Source organism: Lipotes vexillifer, unplaced genomic scaffold, assembly GCF_000442215.2.
Source record: "Lipotes vexillifer unplaced genomic scaffold, Lipotes_vexillifer_v1.1 scaffold13, whole genome shotgun sequence".
NCBI lineage: Eukaryota > Metazoa > Chordata > Mammalia > Artiodactyla > Lipotidae > Lipotes > Lipotes vexillifer.
In genome coordinates, this window is record NW_006790761.1 from 1,546,734 (window position 1) to 1,573,871 (window position 27,138).

Here is a 27,138-nt window from a genome sequence, read left to right on the forward strand (position 1 = left end):
TCATATCTTCAAGCCTCCATTTTCATCCCATTCTCTTTTGTCTCTCTGCATCTCTCTCCCTTTTCACCCTTTTCTTCTTTGAGCTCCTAAACAGGTCCTCCTCATAACCCGGAAAGGTCTAAACTAACAGGAGAGCTAAGCCTTAAACAGTCAGTCCAGAGGCAGGTAGGAGGGACCAAGAATGTGTGCTTACCAGGGTTCCTGGGCCTCTCTAGTAGTGAAATGGAGTCTAAGGTATTGAGACGGGATGTCCAGGCTACCAGGAGTTCCCAGGCAGCCCCGCTCACCCACCTCTGCAACCCCTCAATACCCTCAGATGCCAGTCCAACTGAGCTGTAATCCCCTGACTTTGGAGCTCCCCAACTCCACAGGACCCAACTGGATTTCTTTATCTCTCATCTCCCACCCCTATCCCCTGCTTCTCACGTCCAGGTCTGGAATGTTGAATTCTGCCCCCATGATGTCTGGGCCTACTCACCCTACCTTCCCAGAAAAATAGTTGGTCCAAGATTGATCTTCCTTATATCTGTGGTCCATATTAATGCACCCTTTACCCAATCCTGGTCCAAGGGTCTCTTTCCTCAGAGCCTGTGGCTCTTTCTCTAAATACCGAGCTGCCTCTCTAGGGTGGGGTAAGAACCTATTAAAACAGGGAGAAAATTGCTTTCAGATCCTTTGGGCTTGGGTGGTGACAGGGTGTGGGGGGGAAACAGTCTGGCCAAGTGATGGAATTGTGGATGGACAGGCAGGCAGGCAGGCGGGCGATCTGGGTTCTTTAACCTGAGCATTGTCACAGATTTACCACGGGTGACACTGGTAAAGTCTCTGCCTTCTGTAGGCCTGTCTCTCTAACCTGTCTGTGCAATGAGAGGGCTGGTCTTCTTTAAGGCTATATTTGAGCCTGAAGGTTTCACCCAGCTATTCCAGCAATGGTGCATAATGGTCACAAGAGGGCGGACAACCTCTTCAGCTCAGAAGTTTATAGATTAAATGAATAAGCAAGCTTTGAAAAGGAATACAAGAGTTCCAAGTGGAAAGGTAGTTACCCGTAAGTCACCACAAAATGGCAACAGAGTCAGGGTATTGGGAAAGGGTATTTGAATTCCCAGCCTGAGGGGAGGTCAGGAGCCCCAAGACCTAGAGGGGTAAGGAGAGGGCTGTGGGCAGCAAATAAGAGACTTACGGATATTCTTTAGAGATTTCAATCACTTTGAGAGGAGAGGGGGAAATGTACTGCCCCAAAAGGATTGGGGTGGGGGGTTGCAGAACCAGACTTGAGGAGTTTAGGGGAACTGGAGATAATCAACTTGGCTTCCGTCCCTTCCTCAGCATAGAATGAAAAGTAGAGAAATTGCAGGAGTTATTCCAGGATTTGAGGAAGACTCCTTCAACTCATGAGGGCACAGCAAATAGGCAAGTCTCACCTGACATCCTTTTTTCTCCTTTTTGCCTTCCAATAATCTAGTTTCAGGGCCCAGGAAAGACAGGGACCAACATAGGGGCAGTTACCTGGGGTTCAAAGGGTTAACCTCCAATAATTCATACTCTGACATCAGCCACAGCCTTTGTCCCCACCCTCTCTCTGGGCCTGTCCCCTCCCTGAGCCCCAGGTTGGCAGGTTCCCTGAGTCCCTCCTTTGGTGTAATTCACTAGGGCCCTGGGACCCAGGCCCAGAGCCAGTGCCCTGCTCCCTCAGCAGGTCCGGGGAGTCTAAAGCTTGCTCTAACGGAGGAAGGAAAGCAGCTTTTCCCTCCTACTCTCCCCCCTCCCAGGATGTGGGCCCTAGGACCAAAGAGCCTCTGTCTTTCTCTGCCACACCCCCCATTGTAACCTAGACAAGGGGATTCCTTGTGTCCTGGCCTCAGGCTGGCATCCTAGTAACCAAATGGTGGAAGGTCTGGGGCAGGATGGGGGCAGGGGAATCACAAGATCTGGGAAGATACCTCCCCCTTTTGGAGATCCTGGCGCACCCCAAGCTTCTCCTCCCTCTGGCTCCCATCAGCGTCGGAGAGAGAAAGCTGAGGGACTCATTTGCATATAAAAGGTCTGAGGCCCAAAGTGGAAACCGAGAAGGTGTGGAGACACAAAGGCTGAACCTCCTGGCCGACAGAGTTGGAGCCAGAATACAAGAATGGGGGCAACCCAGGGACAGAGTAAGACAGGGGACTGCGGCAGGGCAGGCCAAGCAGAGTTTTGAGAGCTGTAGGTGGAGGCTCCTGCCAGTTTCCTCCCTAAAAGCACAGATATAGGAATGCTGGCAGCAGACAGGTGTGTGGTCAGAGAGGGAGAGAGAATCCCTAGGATAAAATGAGAACTCCCTGTTTAAATACTAAGAACCTCTCTGAGAAGAAGTACAAACATCTGACTGAGAAACCTTCCTGCGAGGAGGGTGGCATGTTCCCATTCACAAGAAGTAATGGTAGGGAGAATAAATGATATGGTCTCACTTAGCAGCAGGGGCTCAGACACCCCTATACTGACCTATCATCACTAAAAGACTGGTACAGAAAGGCTAATCCGTCCCGGCAGGAAATGACACCACTCACCAGACAGGAAGGGGTGGCTCTACCAACCCCAAAGGCTTCTGGGAGGACCAATCCATGGAGGGTTGGCCTTGAATGTCCATGTCCCTCCACAATCCTCCATCTTGGCCAAGAGGGGAGCCAAGGCTCCTAGATGTTGGGTGAGGCAATTATACCCCCATCTCTTCATCAGTGATCTCACAGGGATGCTAAACCATCAAATCCCAGTTGGGAGGAAAGGGGAAGAGATACCATCACACCTGGAGCCACAGGTCAAGCCTCTAGAGTCAACGTATCCATGAAAATAGCTCTAGGGACCCAATAATTGAAGGAAAAAGGCAGAGCCTACCCAGGGACCAGAGAGATGGTGAGGCCAGATTTCCATGGTAACTGATTTCAATGCAGCCTCTTCCTAATCCCAGATTGAGGGAGAATAAATTTGAGGGAGACCAGGGCCTAGCGATGAAAGAGCCATAGGAGTACAAAAGGGTGGAAGAGTTGTTACAGGAAGGTCACATCATCCTGGCACTGGCCCCAGTACCAGTGGGTCTCAAAGCCCAGCTTGGTACTCTCATCCTCTGGTGGCTCAGGAGGTCCACCTTGAAGCCCCTCCCCTGGGGGCTTCCACACAGCCCTCAAGCTTCCTAGCCTGGTGGCTGTCAGGTCCACCTCAGTCCTGGCCCTCTCCCCACTGGGTATAGCCTTTGCCCAGTCCATCTCGGGACGGGGAGCCCCGGGGGGGCCCTGTTCATCCAGCTCGCTGGGGGCCACTGTGTCCAGGAAGCTGCCAATGGAGACACTGTCCAGTCGGTCAGTGGAGCTGGTGTCTGGCAGGCTGTCCCAGCTGCCTCGCCTTGAACGGCCTGGGCTCCCGCCTGTCAGGCTATATTGGCTGCTGGTGAGGCTGCTGCAGTGGCTGGTCAACGTCCCCCGCTCCTCCAACAGCCAGCGCACTGCCTCAATGCCCTCGTTCAAGGTCACCAGCTGCTGTAGGATCTTCACATCGATGGCTCGCAGGTAAGCCTAGGGGAGTGGGAGAAGGAATCAGTTCCAGGTTCTGGGCCACGGGTTTCCCTAATGTTTCTAGAGGCCTCTACCTTGTGATCCAACCAACTATGCTTCACTTTCAAGAAGCATGGAAATAGAATGGTTTGGAGTGTAGGCTTTAGAAGCAGAGAGACTGCCATTTAAAATCCCAGCTCTACAACTGATTAGCTATATGACTGTGGGCAACTTTCTTACCTTCTTTGAGCCTGGGTTTCCTTGTTTGTGAAATAGGGTAGGTCACTCACCTCACAGGGTGGCTGGGAGAATTTTGTGATGTTGTTTTATAGGCACTGAGCACTGTGCCTGGTACAGAGTAAAATCTCAGTAAGTGTTAAGTATTAAAATCCAATCCTACTGAGATTTGAACTTCACAGATAGGGTATTAACTATTGAACCAGTCCAGATTCACCAGTAAGACTCAGAAGCAGTCATCTAAAGAGTAGCCTCCTGGGGCCTTCCTGGTGGTGCAGTGGTTGAGAGTCCGCCTGCCGATGCAGGGTACACGGGTTTGTGCCCCGGTCCGGGAAGATCTCACATGCTGCAGAGTGGCTAGGCCCGTGAGCCATGGCCGCTGAGCCTGCGTGTCCGGAGCCTGTGCTCTGCAACAGGAGAGGCCACATGGTGAGAGGCCCGCGTACTGCAAAAAAAAAAAAAAAATCCCCTGTTCAAAGAGTAGCCTGATAGGCAGCCAAGTGTTAATTGGGAAGTAGACTGGGCCAAAATGAGGCAGGAGCTGGGGGTGTAAAGAAGGCACTAACCTGGTCCTCCTTCAGGATGTTGGTAGCAGCTGCTGTGGAAGGGAAGGGTTGGCTAGAGCTTCAAAGGGTCAGAATCTCACTGGCTGGGGATTCGGGGCTTCCCTCTACTATACACCAGTCTCCTTGTCTGCACTGGGAGTAAATTTGACTTACTGGGTAATCTCTAGGGTCCCTTCTAGCTCAGATGCACTGAGTTATCTTCCCCAAGCACAAGTGTGAACTTGTCCCTCCTTTGCTCAAGACCCTTTTCAGGCTTTGCACTGCTCTTAGAGAGTAAAATCTAAGCACTTTAGCAGCAGGTATTCAAAAGCCTGTCATAATACAGCTCTTGCCCATCCCTCTAACTTCACCTCTAGCATACTTCTGTGGGAACCCCAGGTCCTGCCACACACAACTTTTAAAATTTCATTTTATTTAGCTTTACTTTTTTTTTTGGCCGCACTGTGCAGCATGTGGGATCACAGCTCCCAGACCAGAGACCAAACCTGCAGCCTCTGTAGTGGAAGCATAGAGTGTCAACCACTGGACCGCCAAGGAAGTCCTAGGTTTACATTTTTTTTTTTTAATATTTATTTATTTATTTGGTTGCACCAGGTCTTAGTTGCAGCAGGCAGGCTCCTTAGTTGTGGCTCATGGGCTCCTTAGTTGTGGCTCGCTAGCTCCTTAGTTGCGGCTTGCCAGCTCCTTAGCTGCAGCATGCAGGCTCCTTAGTTGTGGCATGCAAACTCTTAGTTGCGCCATGCATGTGGGATCTAGCTCCCTGACCAGGAATCGAACCTGGGCCCCCTGCATTGGGAGTGCGGAGTCCTATCCATTGCGCCACCAGGGAACTCCCTACCTTTACTTTTAATAAAAGTTATAGATGTACATAGATTAAAGAAGCAAACAGTTCTCAAAGATTTATTATGAAAAGTAACAGTTCCCCCATTCTAGTCCTAAATCCCACTTTCCAAAGACAGCTACTATCACTTTTTTAGCTGTTTATTTTGGTACTTACCTTCTAATTCCCAATAACTACTTTTTTTTTTTTTTTTTTGCAGTACGCGGGCCTCTCACTATTGTGGCCTCTCCCATTGCGGAGCACAGGCTCTGGACGCGCAGGCTCAGCGGCCATGGCTCACGGGCCCAGCTGCTCCGTGGCATGTGGGATCTTCCCGGACCGGGGCACAAACCCGTGTCCCCTGCATTGGCAGGCGGACTCTCAACCACTGCGCCACCAGGGAAGCCCTACTTATTGATTTTTAAGTTTTAGGTATTTTCTATTGACTTCACACACAATAGAAGTTTAAGGATTTAACTCTTTCATCCTGTTCCCTACTTCTCTGCCATTTCATACCCTTCCCATCTCCCCACATGCCCAATATATGCAATAAAATTAATTATTCAGCATTTACCTTATTAGGATTTGGAAATGCTATTCACAGCTAAGCCATGTGGTTTACTATGGTTACTTTTCCTTTCTTACAACTTTAAGTTTTCCTTTTAAGATAATAATAATTATTATTATTACTACTGCTACTATTTTGCTTAGTTTGGTATATCATTATCAGTAAGTCATCCCTAAACTCTCTCCCAGTTGTCTGAATTTCCCTCTCAAGGCTTTTAAACACAACATATGTTCTATCTATTCCATCTTCTTAGAGGCAGCTCTTTAGGAGCCTTCTGATCTGCTCCAATCTGTCCCTGCTGCACAACTGTCCTCCAGATATCTCCCTTCACTATCACCTTGGGGATTCAACTTTGCCTCTCTCCTGAGTTGGATCCCTGTTTCCTGGATCCCAGATCTTCTTTATTGATTACTCCTTCATGTGTGTGGTGCTTTTCCTCCAGTAACTTCCTGATAAAGTCTGCATAGATTATACCTGCATAGGAGGTATATTTGTTGAAGCTTCACATGCTTTAAAATGTTATTTGCTCCTCACACTGTTGACTGTTTAGCTGAGTATAGAAATCTATGTTGAAAATAATTTTTCTTCAGAATTTAGATCATTGTTCCATTGTCTTCTAATTTTCAGTATTACACTTAAAAAGTCTGATGCCATTCTGATTTCTGATTCTTTGTATGTGACCACCTTCCCACTCTTTCTAGAAGTTCTTAGGATCTTCTCTTGGTGCCCAGTTTTCTAAATTATCACAGTAATTTGCCATGGTGTGATTCTGTTTTCATCCACTGAATTCATCACTTGTTGGGCTCTTTTAATCTGTAAACTCAGAACTTCAGTTCTGGAGATTTTCTTTAATTATTTCATTGATTATTTCTCCTCCAATATATGTTTTTTTGTTCTTTCTGGAAATACCATTATTTGGATAGAGGGCACCCTGAAAGGATCCTCTATTTTTTTTCTCTTCCATCTCTCCCTATATGTACTCTAGTTTGTGAAATATTTCAACATTATCAACCCTTCTATTGAGTTTTTCATTTTTTTCCTAACATGTTTTTATTTCCAAGAGTTGCTTCTAGTTCTCTGAATGTTTTTTTTTTTTGCGGTACGCAGGCCTCTCACTGTTGTGGCCTCTCCTGTTGCGGAGCAACAGGCTCCAGACGCACAGGCTCAGCGGCCATGGCTCACGGGCCCAGCCGCTCCGTGGCATGTGGGATCCCCCCGGGCCAAGGCACGAACCCGTGTCCCCTGCATCAGCAGGCAGACTCCCAACCACTGCGCCACCAGGGAAGCCATCTCTGAATGTTTTTTAAATAACTTCCTGGTTTTGTTCATGGCTGCAATATTATCTCATCTCTTTAAGGATATAATTAATGATTGTTTAAGTTCTTATCTCCCTGAATTATCTCCATTTTATTCAAGTCGCTTTTTTCTATTTGTATAGGTCTATATAGTTAAAGGGCTTCATCAGATGTCTTACAATCTTTAGCTGCTGCTTATACTTCAGAGTGGTCTCTGAAAAGCTGATTGGAAACTCTCTGTGCCTGAGGCTTGCCAGCTCTGAACCTCACTAAGGGTTATTTTGCTAGGATGTTTGATTGGGTAAGGCCTGTAGGTAGTACCTTGCGTGTGTGTGTGTGTTTTTTTTCCTTGGGTTCATCACATTCACTATATTATACCCATCCAGAGAGTATAATGTAAGCAGAGCTGCCAATGTTCTGGGAGCCAAGTAAGGGAAAGGCTGGGAGGGGTATTACATAGCATTTAGTATATTTTAATTTAATCCCTCTTGCTCTCAAACTTTGCTTGGTGTCTCCCAACCTGGAGACCTTTGGTTCTATTATTTTTTAAATATATATTACTTGATAAATGTTTATTGAATTATTCAGGAAATAACTGCTTTAGTCACACCTACAATGATAAGCCAGAAATCAGACCAACTTTGTACACTGAGAAAAATATAGGCACTGGAATTAAACAGACCTGGATTCAAGTTCCAGTTTTGCCATTAATGAGTCATATGAAATTGGAATATTTTTTTCCCTTTAAACCATCATTTCTTCAATGTAAAAAGAGGATACTATCTAATTTAAAGGTTTATTTTCAGAAATAGAAGGAGCATTAACAGGCATAGCGTACTGCCTGACAAGTATTCACTAATCAATAAATGGTAGCTATTTGGCTTTACATATTACTATGGTTAACTTATCTACTATGGCATAAGCACAGAAAATTTTGTACCTGAAATTATTTGTGTTTCTGGAAGAACATCACAACATTTGGAAGAATATTTGTTGACTTCAATTAAACAAATGATTATTGGGTACCTGGATTTTCTAATAATTACAAAGATAATGGAGAAACTCTCCCTGCTTAACAGAAGCTTACAGTTTCAGTAAGGAGATGTGGACATAAATAACTGAAGTACCACAGACTGCACAGACTACTAATGACACAGGATAAAAGAGATCATCTTCAATTATTTCATGCTGGGGACAAATTTATTAACAGTGAAACCATGTAGTCCCTGACCAAACTAAATGTATTAAACAAAAATTTTCATACTAAAAATGCTTCTCCTGCTTTATTTTCTCCCCCCTTCCTTTCCACTTTCCTCCTTCCTTCCCTCCTTCCCTCCCTCCCTCTCTTCCTTCCTGCCTTCCAGTCTTCTTCCCTTCCCCTTCCTCCCTTCCTTCTGTTCTATTCTTTCCAAAACTTACATTTCCAGTTTTCTGTGATGATAAAGGAGTTGTGGGCACTTGGTTGCCCAGTTGGGGAGGGATTCTTAGAGTATGATTCTTTTTTTTTTTTAGTATTTTATTTATTTAGTTTTTGGCTGCGTCAGGTGTTAGATGTGGCACACCAGGATCTTTGATTGCGGCGCAGGCTCTTCATTGCTGTGTGTGGGTTTCTCTCTAGCTGTGGCACGCAGGCTCCATAGCACATAGGCTCTCTAGTTGTGGTGCACGGGCTTAGTTGCCCCGCGGCATGTGGGATCTTAGTTCCCCGATCAGGGATTGAACCGGCATCCTCTGCATTGCAAGATGGATTCTTTTTTTTTTTTTAAGATGTTGGGGGTAGGAGTTTATTAATTAATTAATTAATTTTTGCTGTGTTGGGTCTTCGTTTCTGTGCAAGGGCTTTCTCTAGTTGTGGCAAGCGGGGGCCACTCTTCGTGGGGCGCAGGCCTCTCACTATCGCAGCCTCTCTTGTTGCAGAGCACAGGCTCCAGACGCGCAGGCTCAGTAGTTGTGGCTCACAGGCCTAGTTGCTCCGCGGCATGTGGGATCCTCCCAGACCAGGGCTTGAACCCGTGTCCCCTGCATTAGCAGGCAGATTCTCAACCACTGCACCACCAGGGAAGCCCCAAGATGGATTCTTAACCACTGGAACACCAGGGAAGTCCTAAGAATGATGCTTTTTTTAAAAAAATAAATTTTATTTATTTATTTTTGGCTGCATTGGGTCTTCGTTGCTGCATGCAGGCTTTCTCTAGTTGCGGCTAGTCGGGGCTACTCTTCGTTGCAGTGTGCAGGCTTCTCATTGTGGTGGCTCCTCTTGTTGCAGAGCATGGTCTCTAGGCATGTAGGCTTCAGCAGCTGTGGCTCATGGGCTCTAGAGTGCAGGTTCTGTAGCTGTGGCGCACAGCCTTAGCTGCTCTGCGGCATGTCGGATCTTCCCAGATCAGAGATCAAACCCATGTCCCCTGCACTGGCAGGTGGATTCTTAACCACTCTGCCACCAGGGAAGTCCCTTTTTTTTTTAAGATTTTTTATTGTTTATTTAATTTATTTTTGGCTGCATCGGGTCTTCAGTTGCAGCATGCAGGCTCTTTGTTGCGGCGTGCAAGGTTCTCTCTAGTTGTGGCACGTGGGTTTTCTCTCTCTAGTTGTGGTGTGTGGGCTCCAGAGTGCGTGGGCTCTGTAGTTTGCAGCATGTGGGCTCTCTCGTTGAGGTGCGCGAGCTCAGTAGTCGTGGTGCACGGGCTTAGTTGCCCCGCGGCATGTGGGATCTTAGTTCCCTGAGCAGGGATTGAACCTACATCCCCTGCATTGTAAGGCGGATTCTTTACCACTGGACCACCAGGGAAGTCCCCTGAGTATGATTCTTTTTTTTTTTTTCCCAATTTTATATCACTAATATAAATGAAAACCAGTATTTTTTTTTAAATTTATTTATTTTTGGCTGTGTTAGGGCTTCGTTGCTGCACGTGGGCTTTCTCGGGTTGCGGTGAGTGGGGGCTACTCTTAGTTGTGGTGTGTGGGCTTCTCATTGCGGTGGCTTCTCTTGTTGTGGAGCACAGGTTCTAGGCACACGGGCTCAGTAGCTGTGGCTCATGGGCCCTAGAGCACAGGCTCAGTAGGTGCAGCACGTGGGACCTTCCTGGACCAGGGCTCAAACCCTTGTCCCCTGCATTGGCAGGCGGATTCCCAACCACTGCACCACCAGGGAAGCCCCCAAGTATGATTCGTAAACAGACATTCATCAACCCTTTTGTGTTCAGCTCTATTTGCACCCTCAGATCTAGAAATATCTGAGACCAACTCCTGAGACCTTTGAGGTGCAAAATGGGTTGCTTTTCAACTTTCCTCATTGCTGGCTTGGAATTCAGCTTTTTTCAAGTCTACTAAGTTAGTTACTACTCTTCCTTCTGCTTTCAGCTTCCAAAATTTTGTTCCTATCATATTCTCTCCTGTTCTTGTCATAATGGCTTCACAGCTTTAAAAATAATCTTTCTATTGGCTTTTAGTGGAGTTTCAGGGGGGAATGGAGGTAAATGCATGTGTTTAATGTGCCATCTTGAACTGGAATTCCCACTGACTTTATTCAAGGCACAACTCAAATGCCACCTCCTCTAGGAAGTCTTCTCTACACTTCCTTAAGGTGGAATTAAGCCATTCAGTCATGGAACAATATTTATTGAGTGTTTCCTTTAGGCATGGCATTGTGTAGATAAAGCAAGAAAAGACACCACTTCTTGCCCTCAGAGAGTTCACAGTCTAGTAGGTTAAGATAAGACAATGACACAAGCACTTAAAATTCAGTGCAGAAAATGCCAGGGGATGCAAATGCTGCACAGAGAGCTGTGGGTACCTAGAGGACCATAACCAGAGGAGTAAGGAAATGCTTCCTAGAATAAAGGACATGAGCTGAGACTTGAAGATCAAGTGGGACTTAGCCAGACAAAGCCATGGAGAGTCATTCCAACCAGAAGAAACAGCTTGTCTTCTCCAGTTCAGTTGTGCCTTTCCAGAGCACAAATCTGACCATGTCACTCTATAATGAAGACTCTTCCAGGAAGTCCTCCCTGAGTTCCAACAGCACCTGTGCCAGAGTGGCTAGTCTGTCTCTCTCTTCCCTAACCCAGACTATGAGCTCCCTGAGAGCAGCAGGTCCTGCCCAGTTCGTTTATGGTGCTTAGCCTAGGATTGGGTAGGTCAGATTCAGTTCTATGATTCTCTTGCCTTTACTATCCTTGGTCCCTCTGCTGGTCCCAGGGTTCAGGGGGCTGGGTTTTATCATGTTGGTGGCAAATGAGTCTGAGGACCAGATTCTATAGTCCTGTGACAGTGGGATTCCCTGACTGTGACAGCATCACTGCCCAGAATAGAAGAAAGCAAGGCTTTTTTGCCAGAAAAAGAAACAGTCATTTCACACCATCTCTTTGGAAACAGAAAGGGGATAAACAGCTCAGGAGAGATGCAGCCTCAGAGGCCACTCCAACCCAGTTCTCTTCCCAGGGGGATTCAGATTCCCCATTCTTCCCCTTAACATGTACACATCAAACCCTCTGACCAGCCCTAAGATCACAAGTATGGCTCACTCATGGCTCAATCTAAATCAAGCCCTGGGATAAAAGCCTACAGATCTCAGTCCTAGCTCCCTGGTTTTAGAATGAGATTCCCAGACTATTGTTACCCCTCTCTCCCCTCGCCCCCTGCCCCAGGAGGTAGAAAAACTGAGGCCATGAGAGTCAGGGCTCTGCTCAAGATCACAAAATTATTCAGGAGCAGGGCCAGGACTTGAACCCATGCCTTCTCTCTCCTTGCCTAAAGCTTTTTCTCAAACTGCTCTGTGGGGGTGGGTTGTCATAGCAACAGTTCTCTGGGTGGGAGGATTAAGTAGGGGAAGTTGCCATTGTTTCCCCTTCCCACAAATCCTGGAGTCTATCTGGTTCAGTCAACTTTTGGGGAGGGAGTAGTAGGGGAGGGAGAGGCCTAGAGGCAGTGATGACCTTGGCCTCAAGGGCAGGCCTGCCCCCTCCCTTCAGGAAAGCTGAGTGAGGGACAGTTGGACAGCACTTAGAGGGCTTGGACTAGTTCTGCCACAAGCGGCTCCAGGGGGACCCCCCTGCCCCACCCTTGTCCCCCTGGGTGCCACCCAGTGTGTAGGGCAGAGTACCTCTGCTGAGGAGGGAGAAAGGAATGGAGTAGGAATCCGTGGGGCACATAGGGAGCCTCTCCCTATGCTGGACCCCAGAAGGCTCCCTCCCTTGAGTTCTTCGTGGGCAGCCTTGGGTCCCAAGCCAGGCTAGGTCAGGAATGCAGAGAGACCCAATCAAAATTAAAATGTACCCCTTCAAGTTTACAAACAGGTAATCTGCACCAAAGAGAGAAAAGAGTTAGAGCCAGAGAGACTAGGCACGGCTCCTCCCAGTATGAGCTCAGGCAAGCCCCTTAACACCTGCAAGCATGTTTGCTCTGTGAAATGGGAAAATAATGACTGCTTTTCTCACTCCAGTGACAGGAAAGGCATTTAATGCATCTGGCACAAAGCAGCTCTCAACGGTGAAGATGTAAAGTGTAGGCAAATCACCTGGGTTCAAAGCCTGGCTCTGCTTTGTACTTTCTGTATGACTTGGGCAGTTACTTAAACTCTCTGTGCCTCAGTTTCTTCATCTATAAAATATCACGTACCTAATAAATCTCTGTGAGGACTAAGAGAATATCTTGTAAAATGTTCATCATGATACCTGGCACATGCACTTGGTGAAAGTTAGTTTCCAAAGCAAGACATTCTAAGTTAGCTCTTTCTGGGCCCTGAGCTAAAGTTTGTACAGTGAGGCAAAGCCAGACCCCTCCCTTAGGTGGGCACAGTTACAGCCCTACTCTGGAGAATTTGGCAATAGCTTCCAATCTTCAAGGCCAAGTGCACATATGGCATTCAAATCCTTCCCCCAGGGAGCCTTTCCTGATTGCTTTGCCCACAAATCTCTCCTCCCAGCCTCTCAGGCTGTCAGGTAGCGCCCATGACCTCCCTCCCAAAGGCACCCCCTCCATACACACACACACACACACACACACACACACACACACACCTCAGCCTGGCACAGAGCTGGGCACAGTGGGGCTCCAGGAAGACCTGTTAGCTGGCACACTCACTGTGGGCTCCTGGTTCTGTGCCAGAAAGTGGCTGGCAATTCCTCAGTTCCCTAGAATTGGCCACAAAGTGGTGGCAGGTGTAAATCACCCCCTTCAACAGAACCAGGGCCCTAGGGAGCCTGGGAGGCCCCAACTGCCCTTTTGGCTCTGAATCTAGACCAGCAGCAACAGGGAAGGGGTTGGGTGCCTGTTTTCTCCTCTTCTCCCCAAGGAAGTGCAGATGAGATGCAAATATCCAGTGTACTTGGGGGTTGGTAGGAAGGAGACTGAGTCTGCAGTGATGGGACCAACACTGCAGGTGCTGCTACTCTGTGTCTGCTAAGGTTCTAGGAACTTTCAAATATTTTAAGTGGGTGTGGGGGAACGTTGGGGAAAGAGGATGTTTTTAGTGGCCCTAGCCCAGGCAGTTTTCACCCAAATCTCTTCTGTGCTGAGTGTTGTGGTGGATACTGGAGCCCCTGAGGAACAAACCCTGGGCCCAGTTTGCAAGAGGAGAAAAAACTGGTTGCCCTATAATGGTGGCTGGGGGCAGAGGTGGCCCCAAAGTGAGGGGACAGGGGGAAGATTTGTGCTGTGCTAGGTTCTCAGTGCTTCCCAATCCTCACCTCTCCCCTCCCAATTATTTGGCAAAAAAAAAAAAACAACTGAAAAAACCCTGAGCCTCCCACCCTGAGTGCTCGGGGCCCATCAATACTCCACTCACCCTTCGTGGGGAATGCAATTAATGGACCCCAGGGCTTAAAGATTGATCTGATAGGAATCCTGAGGACTTAGGCAGGGAATTTTAACTCCCTCCTCTCCAGCCCAACTCTGGGGACGCGAGTCCATCCCTTCCGGCCCCATGCTGGAGACTCCGTGCCCCTGGCCCGTGTAGCCCACACTCACCAGCTCCATCCTCAGCGCCATGATCTTGTCCCCCAGGCTGTGGCCCGTGCTAGGCGCCCCCGGGAGCAGCAGGGCGCCAGAGGTTCCCGGCTCCCACTCGCCTCGCAGCCCGCGGAGCAGCCCTTCAGGGGTCTTCCTGCCCACCTTGCCCTCCACGTCTCGCAGGTCAGGCGTCTGGGACTCCGCAGTCCCCTCCATGCGGGCCTAAGCCTGAACAAGGTTGGGCGACCGGACGCCGGGATCCCGCTCCCAGGGGTCCTCCTTTCACAGCAGCTAGTGCAGAGCGGAACCGGTGGGTCCCCGCCCGCGCTGTGTGGGGGCGGGAGGAGGGCGCCGTAACACTCAGAAAAGCCGCGCAGAGGGGTGTGTGTGTGTGTGTGTGTGTGTGTGTGTGTGTGTGTGTGTGTGTGTGTGTGTGTGTGTACATTAGAGTGCTGCGCACACATCTCTAGCTCCGGAATGGGTGAGGCTGGGCGATGCTAGATATGCAACTGAAAGAGCTCGGCGCCTGCTCCTGACTCTGGCACTTAGTCCAGCCAGGCACTCAGCAGGCGCCCAATGAATGTTTGCTGAATGACGTTAAGCATCCTCAGTTAGGGATGTGGGATTTTAAGGAACATTGGTAACAGAACTACAGAGGGTTTTGGAAGGCTTCCAGGAGTAGAGGAGCTGGATCTAAAACAGTGCTTGAATTTAGCTAGCCACTGATACACACACACATCCAGTGTAGCCACTAACTTTAGACTAAAGGAGCAACCAGTATTGAAGCTGAAGAGGGCTACATCATGCTTGATCTTGTAAACTGATGCTTCTTAAACTTGACTGCGCATACCTGAATTATCTGCGAATCGTTAAAATGCAGATTACAATTCTGTAACTCTGGGGTGGGGCCTGAGATTCTGCATTTCTAACAAGCTCCCTGCTGATGGCCATGCTGCTGGTCCAGGGACCACACTTTGAGTAACAAGGTTATAAAAGATGGTTCTAAGGTGCTGGGATTTTATTCTATGGGCAGTGATGATCCCTAAAAAACATTTTATGCTTTGGCTTGATTTTGGTTTTTTTTTTCTTTTTTTTTGCGGTACGCGGGCCTCTCACTGTTGTGGCCTCTCCCGTTGCGGAGCACAGGCTCCGGACGCACAGGCTCAGCGGCCATGGCTCACGGGCCTAGCCGCTCCGCGGCATGTGGGATCTTCCCGGACCGGGGCACAAACCCGTGTACCCTGTATCGGCAGGCAGACTCCCAACCACTGCGCCACCAGGGAAGCCCCTTGATTTTGGTTTTTAATCCAAGTAATTCCAACCCATGTTTACAGAAGGATTTATAATGAAAAGATAGTTACCGCAACCTATTCTTTCCCACCTCTAGTCCCACTCCCCAGAGACAACCACTTTCAGCTATTTTTTCCTGGTGTTTATACTCATAACTCCACAATAGACTTATACCACTATGTCTTAATTTTAAACATTGTCTACTGACTTCCTATTATGATAAATAAGATCTACCTCACACTCTGTACTTCCTTCTTCCATTGGCCCTATACATTTCTATCATTATTTTTTAGCTTGTTACCTTTGTAATTTTAAGTAACATACTTTTCCTTAGTATGCCTTGAACCATGGAAGGGTTTTAAATCAGAGATTTACAAAACAGATTTGCCTTTTTGAAAAAATACTCTGGATTTTGCAAGGAGAAAGAATTAAAGGGGTAAAAATCTGGAGTCATGGAGACCAGCTAGAAGACAAGAAACTAAAATGGCCTGGACAGTGGCTGGTGGTAAGGTTGGAAAAGAATTAGACCTGAATGGAGGAGGACCCTTTAGGAGGTAAGATTGACAAGACTTGGTGACCAGTAACATTCATTTGTTTATACTGGCATTTGATAAATATTTGTCCAGAAAACGAATGATTTCAATAAATATTTTAGAGAATCTCCTATATTCTAGCTGTTGTATGTGGTACAAAGAATACAATGGTGAGCAAACAGACCTGGACTGGTTGCTGGAGAGAGACAAGGAATCGAGGGTGACTCCCAGCTGTTTGATCTGATGCCATTCATGAAGGAAGGGAACACAAGAAGAGGACTGGGAGTGAGAAGAGTTGATTCTAGCAGGAGTTATGTTGAATTGGAGGGACCTATGAGAATGTCCAGCCGGTAGATGAACACAGGTCCGCATGGAGCTCAGGAGAAAGGCTAAGTCTGCAGATATGAGTTTAGGAATCTAGATGGTCAGAGAGCTCATGAGAGTGGATGAGATCTTCTGTGGAGAGTGAGCTTGAGGAGAGAAGAGGGTCAGGGAGGAACCCTGCGGGACACCTTTCTAAAATGCCTTTTAAAAATGTGTTGGGATTTTTTCTATTCTAACACATACTTATTAGGAGAAATCACTGATTGCCTCAACTACTGAGACAAGCACTGTTAACATTTTGGGGATACCATCCCACCATTTCAGGAAGCAGATGGAATATGAGAGCTCAAAAAAAATATAACCTATCTTCTGGCTTCTTCTGTCTCCCTTTCATCTGTTATCCACAGAACAGTAAATGTTCTCTTAAATTGGATTATGTTGCTTCCCTGCCTAAAACTGTGCCATGGCTACCCACTCACTTCAAATAAGCATCACCATCACCTAGAAACTTTTTCGAAATGCAGTATTCTGCTCTGCCCCAGACTCCTGAATAAAAAACTCTAAGAATGGGGCCCAGAAATCTGTTTTAACAAGCCCTCCAAGTGATTCTGATGCAAGCTAAAGTTTGAGAACCACTGTGTTAAGCTAAGTGCTTCGCATGTGTTAAACTCTATAAGTGTTATTATTGTCAGTATAGTGAGGGGTTAAGAGTGGAATCTGGAGCCAGGCTGTCTGGGTTTGAATTCTAGCTTTACCAACTTCGTGATATTGGGCCTCATTTTCTTTGTCTTAAAAGATTGGGATAGTAACAGTATCTACCTCATGGAGTTGTTGTGGAATTAAATTAGTTAATATAGTAAGATGCTTACTTAGAACAGTGACTGCCATGGAGTGTCACATGAGGTCATACTCATTTCACAGAGAAGGGAACCTAGGCTGAGACGTGAAGTGACTTGCCCAAGGTCTAGGTGGGTGGTAGAACCAGGTTTTTAATTCCCCCGTAGTCTTCAGTGGCCTCGCATGCTCTAGACCTAGGTACAGCCTTTCCCAAGCAAAGGGAGGGGTATCTGGGTCCCAGGCCTGTAGCCCCTCTGACCCTGGCGTGCCCTGCGGTCTACTCCAAGGTTCTAGGACTCCGACCCCAATCGGGTTTGCCACCACGCAGTGTTGGGAGCGGGGAAGCTGCTCTCCCCCAGCCGCCCACCCGGCCAGCCAGGTGCAAGGCACCCGAGGCACCGAGCACTACCGGTACTCGCTGGGGGAAGACACCAGCCGCCGCCCTAAGCACCTCCCGCCGCCCTCTCACCCCGCGGCGGCGGCGGCGGCGGCGGCGGCGGAAGCGGGGAGGCGGGCCGCCCAGGCCGGGGCGGGGCCGCGAGCGGCATGGAGGAGGCGGAGGCCGCGGCGCGCCGGGCCGAGCAGTGCGGGCCCGAGCGGGGCCCGAGCGGGGCCCGGGCCCCCTGAGCCGTGAGTGTCTCTGGGCGGGGGTCCGGGAGGGGTGGCATGGCCGGGGCGGGTCCCCGAGTGCTGGGGCGGCCCAAGGCGCGGGAGGAGAAAAGCAGGGCCAGATAGGAGGGGGCGAGGGCGGAAGGGGGTGGAGAATGGGGGGGGTCGCTGCCCTTCGCTCACCCTAGGACTAGGAAGGCCTGGGGCTTGGTTCTTTTAGGGACTGATGAGCCTTGAGAGCCGATTATTTGGCCTCCAGCCTTGGGACAATGGGCAGTCCTGTCAGTTTTCCCAGCCCCAGGGGAGTTTCCAGGTGCTCTGACCCCTCTGAAGGTTTCCTTTCCAGAGAAGTTGAGCCACTTTTCCCAGGTCACACAGCATGGATGCTGCAAGGAAGAGTTACTGGGGGGTCCTGCTTCATCTCCCCAAGAAAGCATCAGACTTTGGGAGGAAAACTTTACCCCACGTGACCCTCTGGTCTCCTCAGATTCCTGAAGGCATGGGTTGGCCAGGACAGTGGTGACCCCCCCAATCCGTCATGGACGATTGGAAGCCAAGCCCCCTCATCAAGCCCTTTGGGGCTCGGAAAAAGCGGAGCTGGTATCTTACCTGGAAGTATAAACTGACCAACCAGCGGGCCCTGCGGAGATTCTGTCAGGTATAGAGGTGTCCCATACCTCCCAGGGGCTCCCTCCCAGCTTTACCCCAGCCTAGACTATGGGTACTGGGACCTACCTTGGCTGCCCCCACCCTGGAAAGAGGGTGGGAATCCTCTTTGTCTCATGTCCCTACCAGGTAGTGGGTTGGGTCCTGAGTTCTGGAATCAGAACCCAAGTACAACCTCTTAGGCTTCTGACAAGCCTGAAGTTGGATCAGGAAGGCTTTGCCCAGGACCCGCACCTGTCAGGCAGTCAGGGCTAGGACCCAGGTCTTCTGATCCCCAGCGTGGTTCTCTGGGACTGGCTCCATCTCTAGGAACTAATTGTGGAGGAACCAAGGGAATCAAGGCTCAAATGGAAGAATACAGGAGTTCTGTGTAGGGAGCGCCCTGATGAAGGGGGAAGGGTCAGGGGAGGGTCCTTGAAGGAGATGGTCGTGAAACCGAACCCAGGTCTTGGGGAGTAGAGCTGGTCAGACAGAGGGAAGAGAGGCAAAACCCAGGTTCTCCCTGTGTCATCACTTCAGACAGAGCCCTCCTTTCAGGAAGACCCGCGGTGATCTTTAGGGGGGTGCCCCTCTTTAGTTGTCCCCACCCCTCCCCTCAGACAGGAGCTGTGCTTTTCCTACTGGTGACCGTCATTGTCAACATCAAGTTGATCCTGGACACGCGGAGAGCAATCAGCGAGGCCAGTGAAGACCCGGAGCCAGAAAAAGACTATGGTAGGACCAGACTGAGGATGGGATTGGTGGTGGAGGGGGCGTCCCCTGGGATCCTGTGGCTGAAATGGTGGGCAGATCCCAAGGGGTGAGACGCTGCTGGAGGGACTATCTCCATGACCTGTCACACACCCACAGATGAGGCCCTGGGCCGACTGGAGTCCCCACGGCACAGAGGCAGTGGTCCCCGACGGGTCCTGGATGTGGAGGTATACTCAAGCCGCAGCAAAGTGTACGTGGCAGTGGACGGCACTACGGTGAGTGGACTGGTGTCTAGTGTACGGTCACTCCATTCTACTTACGCTGTGGTCCGCTGGCTCTGGGTCCACTGCCTGAGTGGGAACTGCAGCTCTGCCAGTTTCTAGCTGTGTGACTTCGGAGGCCTCAGTTCCTCATCTGTAGACTGGGACTAATGATTTCTGCTTGTCAGGATTAAATGTAAGGTATGTGAAATGTATTATATGTAGTGGGATATTATCAAAAGTGATCATTAGTATTAGTAGGCAGTTAATTCAGTGATTTATTTATTTCGTGGTCCCACTTATTTATTTATTTCCTGGTCCCTTCTTTGGCCTCGGCCTTGTCCTGGACACTGGGAACCTAGAGGTAGTCAGCCCTGGCCCTACTTTGAGGGGCTCCGTCTGTTAGACGGTGATACCTCCAGCATGAGGCAGAGATAGTCAAGGGCTCTAAGAGTCGTGAAAGCTGGCGGGGGGTCGGGAGGTGTTGTAGAAAGATGGGATCTCTTTTGATGGGGGTGCTGTGGAGGCTTCCTGGAAGAGATGGCCTTCAGGCTGGGTTGGAAGAGAACTGTGTGAACAGAAGCAGAGGAAGGAGGGGAGGTTTTGTTTCATGCAGCTGTTTTTTTTTTAAGTGCCCATAAGACAGAGAGACCTCAAATGCCAGAGTGAAGAGTTTGACCTTGTCTCTGCTACCCTGTAGGTACTGGAGGATGAGGCCCGGGAGCAGGGCCGGGGCATCCATGTCATCGTCCTCAACCAGGCCACGGTGAGGTTCTAGGGGTAGGGGACCTAGAGGGCCAAAGCTGAGCCCTCCTTGCTGGTGACACTAACTCATGAGAGGTGTGTCTCCTGCCAGGGCCATGTGATGGCAAAGCGGGTGTTTGACACGTACTCGCCTCATGAGGATGAGGCCATGGTGCTGTTCCTCAACATGGTGGCACCTGGCCGAGTGCTCATCTGCACCGTCAAGGTCAGTGACTCTGCCTTGGCCCCATTCCCAGCACCCCTAGCTCCAGCCCTGCTCATGGCCCTGGGTTCTGTGCCCCTAATATGGCATAGTGGCAAGAGCCTCTGGAGGAAGGTGACCAGGTTCCAATCCTATCCTTATCAATGGAGAGCAAGACAGAGTCCCTACCCTTGTGGAGTTTACACCAATAGGGCAAGAGCAACAAAAAGCAGCCAAATAAATCTACCATGTCAGGAAAAGATAACTTGTATGAAGAAGAAAATTAAGTAAGGGAGACAGGGTGATGGGGGTGCATTTTAGAAAGGGGAGGCCTCTGTAAGGACATGACCTGTGCACAGAAAGCTGGAGGAAGTGAGGAGTGAGCCATGTGAGTATCTGGAGGAAGAGCATTCTAGATAGAAAGAATGGCAAGTGCAAAGGCCCTGAATTGGTAAGGTGCTTGGTGTGGAACAGCCAGGCTGCCAGTGGAGCTGGAGCAGAATAAGGGAGGGGAGGGGAAGGATGGTGAGAAGAGGGCAGGGAGGTAGCAGGGGACAGAGGTGCAGACTGTGTGGGATCATGTTAAGGACTAATTAGCCTAGTGACCTTGGGTGATTCTCAGAATCTGTCTAAGCCTTTAATTATCTGTGAAATGATAGTAACCACAAAGGGTTGTCGTGATAGTTTAATGAGCTAATTTAAGTAAAAGGTTTTACATGGTGCTTGACATGTAGTTAGTGTTCCCTGAGGCTAGGTCTGCTGGAGCTGTGCCAGTCAGGCTGACCACCTTTTCTGGTCTCCCAGGATGAGGGCTCCTTCCACCTCAAGGACACAGCCAAGGCTCTGCTGAGGAGCCTAGGCAGCCAGGCCGGCCCTGCCCTGGGCTGGAGGGACACCTGGGCCTTCGTGGGACGAAAAGGAGGTGCCAGCACCGTAGGCCATCCACCCTGTAGTATTAAGGGGCTAAGAGGAGCAGAACTCCAGGAGATGGGGTGGGCTGGGGGTTGGTGGTGGTAGAGGCTGGATGAAAGTGGGCAGGGAGATGGGAAGAAGCTCCAGAACTGCAGCCTGGGCCCCCATCGCCCCTCATTTCTGCCCCCTGCCAGGTCCTGTCCTCGGGGAGAAACATTCTAAGTCACCTGCCCTCTCCTCCTGGGGGGATCCAGTCCTACTGAAGACAGATGTGCCGCTGAGCTCAGCTGAAGGTGCGGTTAGCGGGCGCTGGGCTCCAGGGCAGTGCCTGGGCTGGGGATAGGCATTTGGGTTCTCTTTATGGGGCTCTGTTCTTGACTGGGCGCCTGGTGTTCTCCAAACCACACTGGCCTCATGCCCTCATCCTGTTGACCTCATCCCTCCCTCAGAAGCGGAGTGCCACTGGGCAGACACAGAGCTGAACCGTCGCCGCCACCGCTTCTGCAGCAAAGTCGAGGGCTATGGGAGTGTGTGCAGCTGCAAGGACCCCACACCCATCGAGTTCAGCCCTGACCCAGTGAGTGGGGCCTTGGGCAGTGAGGCCCGGACTCCTTACCAGCTTGGCAAGGGGCCCCCGGAGAGGTCCAGGTTGGGCTTTCCCTAACCCAACCTGGGAGGGAACCAGGAGCCGAGGATTTATACTCCAAACCACACTGGCCTCATGCCCTCATCCTGTTGACCTCATCCCTCCCTCAGAAGCGGAGTGCCACTGGGCAGACACAGAGCTGAACCGTCGCCGCCACCGCTTCTGCAGCAAAGTCGAGGGCTATGGGAGTGTGTGCAGCTGCAAGGACCCCACACCCATCGAGTTCAGCCCTGACCCAGTGAGTGGGGCCTTGGGCAGTGAGGCCCGGACTCCTTACCAGCTTGGCAAGGGGCCCCAGGAGAGGTCCAGGTTGGGCTTTCCCTACCCCAACCTGGGAGGGAACCAGGAGCTGAGGATTTATACTGAGCTCTGAAAGATGGGGCGTCTTGGTTGCAGGGAAGGAGCAGGCCATGTGAGCAAAGGCCTAGAGTTGGAGTTGGGCTGAGTGTGTGGAGGGGCCAGGACAGGGAAGACCCTCTGCCTTTTCCCTTGAGTCTCCCTCTCCCTCAAGACTCTTCCCCAGGTGGGGATCCCAGTTTGAAGAGAGAGTGAGGCAAGAGCTGAACACTATTTCTCCCTCAGCTCCCAGACAACAAGGTCTTCAATGTGCCTGTGGCTGTCATTGCGGGGAACCGGCCCAATTACCTGTACCGGTAAGCCTGGGAGGGGGCTGTATCCAGCACTGAACAGGAGGGTGCTCAGTGGTGGGAACCCAAGGCTCATGTACCTGCAGGGGGAACTCTTGAGGTGGGCGGAACGGAAACGTTCTAGGTGCATTCACCTTTGGGGGTGAACGTGGAGAATCTGGGCCCCCCTGTAAGCACAGGGGAGTCCTGATTTGGGGGGACAAAGAGGCCTAATCCAGCCCTGGGCTCCCCAGGATGCTGCGCTCTCTACTCTCAGCCCAGGGGGTGTCTCCCCAGATGATAACAGTTTTCATCGACGGCTACTATGAGGTGAGTGGGGCTTGGGGGCTTTGGGTGGAGCAGAGCGCAGGGTTGCTGGTGCTGAGTAGCAATGATCACAGAGGACTGGCAAGGGAGACAGCCCGGGCAAGGGCCGTGAAATGTGCAGGGCTTGGCGTGTCAGAGCCTGCAGAGGTGGGCAGGGGGCGGGCGGCTCACATGATGACCAGCGGCCATGCCCCTTAGGAGCCGATGGATGTGGTGGCGCTGTTTGGTCTGAGAGGCATCCAGCACACTCCCATCAGCATCAAGAACGCCCGTGTGTCTCAGGTACCACCTAGGCAAGGATGGAAGGGGTGGACACCTGGCCCCACTGTCCACCCCAAAGCTCATGTGCCCTATTCCTACTCCCCACCCAGCACTACAAGGCCAGCCTCACTGCCACTTTCAACCTGTTTCCGGTGAGTAGTTAAAGACAACACTCTTGGACCTAGAGAGGGGAAACATGGGCATAAGTCTGGTCTTATTATATAGCAAGCTCTTCCTCTCTCTGGGTCTCATCCTCCTGATGTGGAAAATGGGGGTAGTGCTGCCTGAGAAGTGGGATGGAGGTGGAAGAGACAGGGGATGAGAAAGTCCCCCTTGGGATCATGTTGTCCCCCACCCCCTACAGGAAGCCAGGTTTGCTGTGGTTCTGGAGGAGGACCTGGACATCGCTGTGGATTTTTTCAGGTGAGGGAACTGTCCCTCCATGCAGCCCCAAGCTGTGTAGGGCCTCTGTGCTTGACTGGGTCTCCAGGGAGGAAGGCAGTGAGGGGTCTTGGAAAGCTTTCCAGAGGAAGCAAGCTCCAAAGTGGGGAAAAAGCCTGAGCAAAGGTAGGCTGGTGGGGGTTGGGGCTGGAGTAGAGAGTAGAAAGGATGAATGGAGACAGTGGGGCTTTGGGGGAAGGAGGCATGACTCCTGAGTCCCATCTCCAGTTCTTCCAGCATCACTGTGTGACTGGGTTTGTCCTTGCCCCTCCCTGAACCCCTGGACCCTGCCTCTCAGTTTCCTGAGCCAATCCATCCATCTGCTGGAGGAGGACGACAGCCTGTACTGTATCTCTGCCTGGAATGACCAGGTAGGCTGAGTGGCCAGGGGTCAGCTGCAGAGTTGGTAGAGGCCCCGAGCTAATACCTCCCATCACGGCCCCCTGTCCCCAGGGGTATGAACACACGGCTGAGGACCCAGCACTGCTGTACCGCGTGGAGACCATGCCTGGGCTGGGATGGGTGCTCAGGAAGTCCTTGTACAAGGAGGAGCTTGAGCCCAAGTGGCCCACACCGGAAAAGGTACCCTGGCAGGGTAGGGTGAGTGGGCTGAAGTCCCCTACCAGCTCGGAACCTCGTAACTCTCAGAGTCTTCCACACCCCCAGCTCTGGGACTGGGATATGTGGATGCGGATGCCGGAACAACGCCGAGGCCGAGAGTGCATCATCCCTGACATTTCCCGATCCTACCACTTTGGCATCGTTGGCCTCAACATGAATGGCTACTTCCATGTGAGTGGGAGGCAGGGGTGTTGGGGCATAGGGCACAGTGTGGTAAAAGGGGGCAAGAACATGGACCCCAGCTCTGCCACTCACTAGCCATGTAGCCTTAGGGAAATTACTTACCTTCTTTTGCCTCAGTTTCTTTATTTGTAAAATGAGGATAAAAATACTCCTACCTCATAGGGTTGTGAGATTATGAAGTTTAAATGAGTTAATATGTATAATATGCTTTGGACTGTAAACATTATATAAGGATTAGTTGGTATTATTTTTATCATTACTATTCTTAGCACTAAACTGTGGGTGTGGGGAGGATATTTCGGCTGCCATGCACTCTTCCAGCCCAGGAAACTCTGCCCTCTCCTGTTCTTGCAAGTGAACAGAGAGGGCCCCAGGTCCCCACCCCTTCATTGCTGTGTCCAAAGGGCCACTCCCCAGTTATAGCCAGGGAGCCCTTGAGACAACCCAGTGTAAAGAATGGAGAGTTTCCAGCTTGGAACCTCCTAGAAGCCAGGAGGGCCTTCAGAGGCTGATTACTACAAGACCCCCACTCATCTCCGAGAGGGACAGGGAGTGACCTCATGCCCCTCACGCTTAGTACCTTAGTCATAGCAGTTTTCTCCCTCCCAGTCCAGCCTGTCCCTTTGCAGGGGCCGTTTCTGGCTTCTGTGGCCCTAGAACAGCAGGCCCAGGGAAAGCCACTGGGGACAAGGACTCGCTTAGGGGTCAGTAGCTTGAGATGCCAGTATGAGCATGAGCTCTCTGGCAATGGTGGAGCCAGAGGGACCTTTATAGATCTAGGACTTCATTTGTGGGTCTCGTGGATATGTGGTGGGTCAGCGGGCAGGTGTGGGCCAGACAGCGTAATGCCCTGATTTTCACCTTCACATCCATTCCAGGAGGCCTACTTCAAGAAGCACAAGTTCAACACGGTTCCAGGTGTCCAGCTGAGGAACGTGGACAGGTGGGGGCTGGGGACGGCCAAGGGGAGGATATTTAGGTGCCTTGATAACCAGTGCCTGACAGGCCCTACTAGCCCTGCGGTCTGTGTGTTTACCCCAGTCCTGCTGCCCCCCAATCTCCATGTCATCCCTTGAGGGGCTACTCCCTCCCCTGACCCATTTCTCCCTCTCCTTTAGTCTGAAGAAAGAAGCGTATGAAGTGGAAGTTCACAGGCTGCTCAGGTATGGCCTAGGGCAGTGGGGTATGAGGCAGGGGGTAAGAAGTCAATACTGGGAGTCTTGGCCCCATAATTTGTGGGGCCCACTGCAAAATGAAAACCAGGGTCCTTTGTTCAAACATTATTAAGTGGGACTTCCCTGGCAGTCCGGTGGTTAAGACTCCACACTCCCAATGCAGGGGGCACGGGTTTGATCCCTGGTTGGGGAACTAAGATCTCATGTGCCGCGGCCAAAAAACGCCAAAAAACAAATGTTAAGAATTCCAAGATGGCCGTAGTAGAGCATTAAAAGCACAGGGCCTGTGTGACACACTCATGAGGTGGGCCCCTTCTTGGCCTTTCTCCCCCACTCCCTGCTGCAGTGAAGCTGAGGTTCTGGACCACAGCAAGAACCCTTGTGAAGACTCTTTCCTGCCAGACACAGAGGGCCACACCTATGTGGCCTTTATCCGAATGGAGAAGGATGATGACTTCACCACCTGGACCCGGCTTGCCAAGGTGCCTCAACACCACACCTACCCCAGGAATACCCCTCCCCGAGATACAAGGAGCCTTTCTGGAATCGTCCACCTCAGAGCCTTCTCTTCATACTCTCAGAGCCTCTCTTCTAAGCCCCTTTACAAATCCATATTCTTGAAGATGCTGCCTCCTGCAAACTGAGGAGGCTTCTGAGGAGAGGGGGGTGGCCAAGGGCCCTCCCCACAGCTCTCCGACTCTTGCCTTTGCCCCACCCCACCCCCACCAGTGCCTCCATATCTGGGACCTGGATGTGCGTGGCAACCACCGGGGCCTGTGGAGATTGTTTCGGAAGAGGAACCACTTTCTGGTGGTGGGGGTCCCAGCCTCCCCCTACTCGTGAGTGACTCTATTCTGTCCTTGGAAATGGAAGACTAGTGGGGTTAGGGGACGTAGCTAACGACCTCCTCCCTATTCGTTTTCCTGTTATCTTCCCAGAATGAAGAAGCCGCCATCAATCACCCCAATTTTCTTGGAGCCACCCCCAAAGGAGGAGGGAGCCCCAGGAGCTGCAGAACAGACATGAGACCTCCTCCAGGACCCTGTAGGGCTGGGTACTGTGTACCCCCAGGCAGGCTAGCCCTTCACCCAATCCTGTAGGATTTTGTAGACACTCTCAGGGGCTGGGGCTGGTTTGTTTTTAACATGAGACTTAATTACTAACTCCCAGGGGAGGGTTCCCCTGCTCCAACATCCCTGTTCCTGAGTTGGAGGTCTATTTATTTACTTCCTTGTCGGGAAAGGGCAGGATGGTACCTGGGAATCTTTGGGATCCCTGGGCAGCTGATCCTACCCTTTGTATACTCCCTCCTCCCAGGCCTGGCTTAGAATCTAACCTATTTATTGACTGTCCTGAGGGCCTTGGAAACCGGCAGAAGCCTGTAGGGCCTTGATTTTTTTTTTTGGACTGGGGTGCTGCCCTGAGGGTGGGGCAGGCTCTTACTCAGGAAACTGCTGTGCCCAACCCATGGACAGGCCCAGCAGGGGCCCACCTGCTGATGCAGACTCACTCAGAGACCCTCAGACACTGAACCAGGCCTCTTCTCAGCCTCCTCTTTGTCCAGATTTCCAAAGCTGGATGAGGTGGTCATTGATTAAAAAAGGAGAAAAGCTCTGGGGATTGTCTTCTGACTCTGTGTGTGTGTGTGTGTGTGTGTGTGTGTGTGTGTGTGTGAGAGAGAGAGAGAGTGAGAGAGACAGAGACAGAGACAGAGACAGAGAAAGAGAGAGAGATGGGTGGGAGAGAGGATGGTCATGATGGATGATGAGTTTTCTTTACTGTCCTCCACAGGTTTATCTTCCATTTGGGGCCATTTGGCCAGCAGGGGAT

General features: G+C 50.7%; 2 protein-coding genes across 5 annotated transcripts; one reads left to right on the forward strand and one right to left on the reverse strand.

Moving 5' to 3' along the window:
- Positions 1–2,580: 2,580 nt before the first annotated feature.
- Positions 2,581–26,928, forward strand: POMGNT1 (protein O-linked mannose N-acetylglucosaminyltransferase 1 (beta 1,2-)). 4 transcript variants are annotated; one of them, XM_007463951.1, is made up of 23 exons: positions 2,581–2,688; positions 3,468–3,539; positions 18,039–18,209; positions 18,817–18,931; positions 19,067–19,185; positions 19,871–19,936; positions 20,027–20,140; positions 20,921–21,038; positions 21,223–21,321; positions 21,478–21,605; positions 22,257–22,327; positions 22,555–22,630; positions 22,826–22,909; positions 22,999–23,040; positions 23,253–23,311; positions 23,628–23,700; positions 23,783–23,911; positions 23,996–24,121; positions 25,012–25,076; positions 25,252–25,296; positions 25,655–25,790; positions 26,038–26,147; positions 26,247–26,926. In XM_007463951.1, exons 3-23 carry the CDS (start codon positions 18,090–18,092, stop codon positions 26,332–26,334), a joined length of 1,983 nt encoding a protein of 660 aa, XP_007464013.1. In that variant the 5' UTR covers positions 2,581–2,688; positions 3,468–3,539; positions 18,039–18,089; the 3' UTR covers positions 26,335–26,926. The 4 variants fall into 4 exon arrangements, with proteins under 4 accessions (XP_007464013.1, XP_007464012.1, XP_007464014.1 ...); XM_007463950.1 differs by lacking the exons at positions 2,581–2,688; positions 3,468–3,539 and adding an exon at positions 17,462–17,572 and having other exon boundaries at positions 26,247–26,928; XM_007463952.1 differs by lacking the exons at positions 2,581–2,688; positions 3,468–3,539; positions 18,039–18,209 and adding an exon at positions 18,400–18,587 and having other exon boundaries at positions 26,247–26,362; positions 26,626–26,928.
- Positions 2,914–14,260, reverse strand: LURAP1 (leucine rich adaptor protein 1). Its single transcript, XM_007463954.1, has 2 exons — positions 13,977–14,260; positions 2,914–3,545 (listed from the first exon to the last, which is right to left on the reverse strand). The coding sequence occupies exons 1-2, from the start codon at positions 14,172–14,174 to the stop codon at positions 3,024–3,026; spliced, it is 720 nt and encodes a 239-aa protein (XP_007464016.1). The 5' UTR covers positions 14,175–14,260; the 3' UTR covers positions 2,914–3,023.
- Positions 26,929–27,138: the final 210 nt, after the last annotated feature.